This window comes from Rhinopithecus roxellana, chromosome 2 (genome assembly GCF_007565055.1).
Source record: "Rhinopithecus roxellana isolate Shanxi Qingling chromosome 2, ASM756505v1, whole genome shotgun sequence".
In the NCBI taxonomy this organism is placed as follows: domain Eukaryota; kingdom Metazoa; phylum Chordata; class Mammalia; order Primates; family Cercopithecidae; genus Rhinopithecus; species Rhinopithecus roxellana.
The window spans coordinates 151,029,547-151,036,765 of record NC_044550.1 but is presented as its reverse complement, the minus strand read 5'-3'; the positions used below and the strand labels follow the sequence as shown (position 1 = coordinate 151,036,765).

The following is a 7,219-nucleotide window of genomic DNA, read 5'->3' as shown; positions in this document are numbered from 1 at the left end:
CAGCTTTCCGTGTTTCTACACTCGTCATAATAATTCTCAATGACTGCATGATATTCTAACATGTTAGTGTAGCACAATTTAGCTAAATAAAGTGGAACATGTAAGGTTTCCATTTTTTGCCTTGGAGATAATGCTGATAAGACTGGCAGACACGTGGTCTCATCTGTTTTGCGTCTTTACTTCTGATTAATCATATTCTGGAACTCCATCTAAGCATCTCCATACCCAGATTAGGGACTGCGAGCGACCAGCCTACGCCAGCACAACCGGGACCAAGGACCTCCGCGGCTGAGCGGCGAGTCCGGGAGGGGCTCTGCGCGTCCCCGCCCCGCGCCGCGTCACCGACGTCCCGCCAGGCTGAGACCTGCGCGCGGCGCGCTAGTGGCCGCTTTTCCGCGGACAAGCGGGCGGTGGGGGCGCCAGCAGCTTGGAAGGCGGGCACGCGGACCATGGCTCCCTGGGCGGAGGCCGAGCTCTCGGCGCTGAACCCGCTGCGCGCGGTGTGGCTCACGCTGACCGCCGCCTTCCTGCTCACCCTACTGCTGCAGCTCCTGCCGCCTGGCCTGCTCCCGGGCTGCGCGATCTTTCAGGACCTGATACGCTATGGGAAAACGAAGTGTGGGGAGCCGCCGCGCCCCGCCGCCTGCCGCGCCTTTGATGTCCCCAAGAGGTAACCGAGCCGCGGTGGCCCAGGCGCGGAGAGTTCAGGGCGCCCGGCTCGCGGGCAGCCAGCAGGGGGCAGCAGAGGCGGCACCTGGCCTATGAGGCCCCGGCGGGTTCCCGGGCGCAGCACGGCGCTCCCTCCGCCTGACCCCGGCCATGCCCGGGCTGCTGCGTGGCTCGGGGGAGCAGTGCCCAGGTGTCCGTGGACGCCGAGGGAGAACGGAGCCGCTTGCACTCGGCTGGAGGAATGTGAACTGGTAGCCGCACGGAGCCTTTCCCTGTGGGAAATGGCAACGCATCCGAATTTAGGCCTGGTCATCCGAATTTAGGCGGCAAAATGAAGTCCCCCTTGCCCCAAATTCTCCTCTTGCCTGTCCCCTGCACTCCAGTGGCTCGTACTCTAACTTGAGGTCACCGGAATCATTTGTGGAAATGAAGTCAGGCTGGCTCTTTGGCCTCGGCTTCCCCCATTTCTCTCCCCAACCCTCGCAGTGGGAACAAAGGACTGAGTCGCCCTAGCCCGCACCTAGGCAGGTGCCCCTGGGGAAGGTGATCCAAGGTGCACGTCATAGACAGGCCCGTCCCGAAGCTCCATCTGACTTTCGAAAGATTCTGTAACCCAGTTCAGCGAAAGATTAATCGTCAGGGTTTGAATAGAATCAGAGATTGTGAGACCTGTTATAATTTTCTTCTCCTTTTTCCACTTTAAATTCAGGACACAGCTGGAAAGAGTTGGCCAAATACTATTCGAGGTGGTAGAAATAGAACAGTGCCTCTTAAGATGCATCTTAGGCCGGGCGCAGTGGCTCCCGCCTATAATCCCAGCACTTTAGGAGGCCGAGGCAGGCGTATCGCTTGAGCTCAGGAGTTCGAGACCAGGCTGGGAAATATAGTGCGACTCCGTCTCTCCTGAAAATATAAAAAATTGGCAGGGCGTGGTGTCGTGTGCCTGTAGTGCCAGCTACTTGGAATGAAGGCAGGAAGATCATTTGAGATCAGGCGTTAGAGACTGCAGTGAGCTATAATCATGCCACTGTACTCTAGCCTGGATAACAGAGAAAGACCTTGTATTAAAAAAAAAATTTTTTTTTTTTAAGTTTAAAAACATCTGGGTTATCACTTGAAACACTCATAGGCAGTGCCCCAGGTCCGCAGGCAACAAAGGGACAAGTATAACTTGGCTTCTAAAACTTGGATAATCTGTGAGTTTTGACTGTCAGAGAAAGATGTGTCAGGTGTTAACACAGAGAAGGGAGAACTAGGTCATTCTGAGGCACCCTAAAGGGAAGAAGTAGAAGTACATGAAACAAACTGATCAAACCTCCTGTTTCCTAGAGGCTCTCTTTAAGCAAAAAATTGCCTGTTACCCCATTTGTAATCAGGGTTAAGTCCTTTTAACTTCGCAGCAATTTATTTTCTGAGTTTTGAGAAAGGTACTAGTCTAGTGTACTTGGATTAAATGGCACGTGTAAAATCATCCCCTGAACTTGCATACACACCAGCTGTTGCAACTCAAGTCTGTTATTATATGACAGTCAAGAAAGAGACTTGGTGCCTTTTCCTTATTCATTACTGTAACAATTGGTACTCTTTGGACTTCCTGTAATTTCTACTGTATTGTGAAACAATTTACACCTTTTTCTTCTTCCAGAATTCTACAGTAGAACCTCCCATAGTGTTCAAGTGCCCTTTTTTCCCTCTCTCTCTAAATTTAAACAGACGTTTCTTTTAGTACTGGAGAAGGTACAAAACATCCAGACCAGTAATGAAAGGCATTTTTATTGCAACAAAAAAAAGATAACTTGCATCAAAACTGGCAGTGTCTCCAAAAAATTAATACATGTAGTACTCTCTTTTCAAATTTTGTACCCCTGTTTATATGAAAAAGGGAGATAGACTTGGGTGAAGGTAAGAGTCTATGGCCTCTTTTTTATATGTCTCTGTATTTTCCAAAGAGTCTTCATTGACAAGATGCTTATCACTTTTATCATTTTAAAAAAATGTATTAATGGCTAAGGAGCATGTAAGAGAGATTTTACTGGTTTATTAATAGTAACCACCATTGACTAAGTGCTTACGTATATGATTATGTGATGACTACTAAGGAGTACATGCCTTTCCTCATTTAATCCTCACAGTAGACCTGTGAGGGAGATGTTATTGTCATTATTCCCATTTACACATGTGCAAACTCAAACTTAGAAGATAGCACTTGTGCAGTGATACTAGTACTAGCAAGGGTGGTACCTGAACCCTGCCTGTTGGAATTTAAATCCCAAGCTCTTATGCTCTGGTATACTTCATGGGAAATATCTTGTACCATGTGAAGCTCAATCTGTGTGAAAGATCAAGTAGGAATGGACTTATCCCAGATGGTAGCATTTAGTAAATATCTTGGTTAATCCAAATTTAAAATCATTTGGTAACGTTAACCTTGATACTTATATTTGAAAATTTTTCCTGTGCAAAATCTAGTAGTACTCTTTTTTTTTGAGATGGAGTCTTGCTGTCACCCAGGCTGGAATGTAGTGGCTTGATCTTGGCTCACTGCAACCTCTGCCTCCTGGGTTCAAGCAATTCTCCTCCCTCAGCCTCCTGAGTACCTGGGACTAGAGGTGCACACCACCATGCCCAGCTAATTTTTGTATTTTTTAGTAGAATGGGGTTTCGACATTTTGGCCAGGCTGGTCTTGAACTCATGACCTCAAGTGATCCACCTGCCTTGGCCTCCCAAAGTGCTGGGATTACAGGCATTAGCCATTGCACCTGGCCCTCTAGCAGTACTCTTAAAAATGAAAAGAAGTTCATAATTGCTATAGTTAAAAATAGGCAGCTGTAAATCACATTTCTGCAAATAAGGCAGTATGTAGGTAATTTTGTTTGGAATTGTTTTTTTCTTTCCTAAGGAGGCAAGAATAAAACCTAAAATCGGTTCTTGGAATGTTTGTTTCCATGACTCCTGTCTGGTAGATTTTTTTTTTTTTTTTTAATTAAGGTGATGGTTGCTTTTTTTTGTTTTCCTTTTGGTTCCTAGAGTTTTGATTTCCCAGAAAGTCTAAATAAACAGGCAACCTCGAACATGTATCATGATGCTTTGGGTTGCATAGTGAATGTAGAAGAACTTCGTAAATTTCACAATGATTCCAAATGGTATCGAAGCTTTGCAATTGAATTAGGCTCTAGAGGCAAAAAGAGCTGCCCAGACTTTCCCCACTGGAATCCAGGGAGCATTTACTGGAGGTTCAGAGGATCTGTGGATAGAATTCAGGGCAAACTTGGGTTGGAAGAAAGTTATGTCTTTATTTTCACTAACCTCTAGCTGAAATTTAGCATTGCCTTAATTATGAATATAATCTACAAACCACAGTAGAATTAGCAGTACCTGCAACTCTGTGATAGTTTTTTATGTTACATTAAGAATATTGATGATACCTCAAAATATTACTGTTTTCATCGCTATGAGAACACTACAGTCTTTCACCACTAGATCTTGTTATTAGACACATTAAGAAGTATACATATTACAGGCCGGGTGCGGTGGCTCACGCCTGTAATCCCAGCACTTTGGGAGGCTGAGGCGGGTGGATCACCTGAGGTTGGGAGTTCGAGACCAGCCTGGCCGAAATGGTGAAACCCCATCTCTACTAAAAATACAAAAATTAGCAGGCATGGTGGTGAGCACCAGTAATTCCAGCTACTCGGGAGGCTGAGGTAGGAGAATAGCTTGAACCTGGGAGGTGTAGGTTGAAGTGAGCCAAGATTGCGCCACTGCACTCCAGCCTGGGCAACAAGATTAAAACTCTGTCTGAAAAAGAAAGAAATATACGTATTACTATATTGCAAATTTGTTTTTTAGTAGTTGCATTACTTGTATGTCACTATAATTGGTTTCCTTTGTAAGCCCGCTGCATTTTACATTATGCTTGTATAATTTTTTTTGTAAATTGACAATTTATCATCGTATAAATTTATAGGTTACAAAGTGATGTCATAAATTGTGGATGAGATGTGGAATAATTAAATCAAGCTAGTTAACATATCCAGTACTTCAGATACACTTCTGTGATGAGAACATCAATTTTGAAATGTATAATACTCCATTATTAAGTATGCAACACACTGTACAATATAACTCAAAAAAGGCATAAAACATATTTTTCCTGTCTAAGATTTTATACCTTTTGACTATCATTCTTTTTTTTTTTTTTTTGAGACAGTCTTACTCTGTCATCCAGGCTGGAATGCCGTGGCCCAGTCTCCGCTCACTGCAACCTCCACCTCCTGGGTTCAAGAGATTCTTCTGCCTCAGCACCCCCAGTAGCTGGGATTACAGGCATGTGACACCACACCTGGCTAATTTTTTTTGTATTTTTAGTAGAGATGGGGTTTTGCCATGTTGTCCAAGCTGGCCTGGAACTCCTGACCTCAGATGATCTGCCCACTTTGGCCTCCCAAAGTGCTGGGATTATAGGCGTGAGTCACCGTGTGCCTGGCCTAAATTTTCTTTTTTTTTTTCTTTTTTTTTTTTTTTTTTGAGACAGGGTTTCACTCTTGTTGCCCAGGCCGGAGTGCAATGGCGCAATATCGGCTCACTGCAACATCTACCTCCCGAGTTCAAGCGATTCTGCTGCCTAAGCCCCCCAGCAGCCGGGAACACAGGTACGCACCACCATGCACAGACATTTTTGCATTTTTAGCAGACATGGGGTTTCACCATGTTGGCCAACTGGTCTTGAACTCCTGACCTCAGAAGATCCACCTACCCACCTCGGCCTCCCAAAGCGCCGGGACCACAGGCGTGAGCCACTGTGCCCAGCCTGGCCTAACATTTTTATGAGACAAAATATCAGTTTCAAAACAGCATCAAAAAGTGAGCAGGCCAAGCACGGTGGCTCACACCTGCAATCCCAGCACCCTGGGAGGCCGAGGCATATTTTTCTGTGCTAAAAATACGTATTTGTCTCTACTAAAAATACCAAAAAAAAAAAAAAAAAAAAATTAGCTGGCCACTCAGGGGGCTGAGGCAGGACAATCGCCCAAACCTGCGAGGCAGAGGCTGCAGTGAGCAGCCTGGGCAACAGGCTTTTTCATCTCAAAAAAAAAAAAAAAAAAAAAAAAAAAAAGCAGGAATGAGCATGTTTAACCATCCTCAGCTCATAATAGAGCAAATAGGTCAACAGAATAATAATTCACGCTCTTGCATGTGTAATGAACTGGCAATAAGAAAAAGTTCGTTGAAGAAAGGCAGAGGAACTGTGCCTTACAAGAATTGGAATCGAGGGGCTCCATAATCATCTGGCATTCATTCAATGTTGTATCTATGGTTAGAAATGTACATGATACGAACTCCAGGAACCTTAGGGATTCTTCTTTAAAGGTCCCGGTCAACTGTGGCCACAATATAACACTTATGCTGAGTTACTCTCTGTACTAAGCAGTCATCTGCATAGGTTCCTTTGTGTGTACATGGTAATCCTTCACATCTTGGATCCTTGGTGATTCTTAGTGTCACTTGATACTTCTGCTCTAATTTCTCAATTTCAGGCATTATATAATCAGTTATACAAGGAATACACTTGGCATACAGACAGTCCATCATGGACTGCACTAAGTCCAGTTCGGCTTTTGTGGAAAAGTTGACAAAGGTTGGTATCAATGAGGATGTGGTAAGGTGGGCCCAGCTGTGTATTATATTGGAAAAATAAGCAGGTAGGGTGTTGGGGAATTTCTCTTTCCTTCAACACACTGGGATCCTTCTTTTCTTTCTTTTTAGGTTTTAATCTATCCTTTTCTTTAAGCCTCTGATCTCCGAGACTAAGCATTCGCTTCATGGTTGGATATTTCCTTGTTTTCTTTTGCTTCCCCATGGTCATGCCACACTCCTGTGCTTGTATAATATTTTGAGAAGGGCTGTAGCCTTCCCCAAACTGTCAAAGGGGTCCATGATGGAGAAATGGTGAGAACCCCTGCTCTAGACTGTAAACTTTTCATGCGTTTATATTTGTCTTTTTTGCTACCATATCCCTAGCTTAACGCCTGACTGGTAATAAGGACCTTGGTCAATGTGTTTTGAATGAATGACAAAAAGTGGTTTGAGGTTTAATTAGTTTGCTGATTAGCTGGATGCCTACTCTGAGAGTAACTTCAGAAGAGGTGCTTACCTTCTCTCATTCATTTATTTAACCAGTGTTTATGGATACCTACTGTGTGCCAGGAATCATTCTAGGCTCCTTAGAGCTTATCTTCTAGGAAGGCAGACAGTAACATGTCAATAAATATTGTAAAACCAGCCAGATAATTTCAGATGACTATAAGTGCTTTAGAGGAAATCCAGCAGGGTTATTTGATCATGAGCAAGACTGGAGTGGGCATGAGTGACAACATAGAAGGATGGATGGGGTTGGGGAGACAGCAGCTTGCCAGGGCCTTGCAACCTATGCTGGAGTTTGGATGTTATTCTGAGTGAGTGGAAGCTACTGAGGGCTTTGTGTGGGAGGGGGAGGCATTGCATTGTGTGATTTATGTTTTAAAGGATGATTGGCCATCATGTGGAAAA

General features: G+C 44.5%; 1 protein-coding gene and 1 pseudogene across 1 annotated transcript in view; one reads left to right on the top strand and one right to left on the bottom strand.

Annotated features, from left to right (window-relative positions):
* Positions 1-227: 227 nt before the first annotated feature.
* The window catches only part of SRD5A3 (steroid 5 alpha-reductase 3), a 24,312-nt gene continuing 17,320 nt past the window's right edge, over positions 228-7,219 (top strand). Inside the window, exon 1 of the mRNA XM_010362891.2 lies at positions 228-670. Coding sequence (XP_010361193.1) covers positions 450-670 — 221 coding nt within the window. The 5' untranslated portion in view covers positions 228-449. The remainder of the gene's footprint in view (positions 671-7,219) is intronic.
* LOC115895454 lies at positions 5,802-6,618 on the bottom strand (annotated as a pseudogene).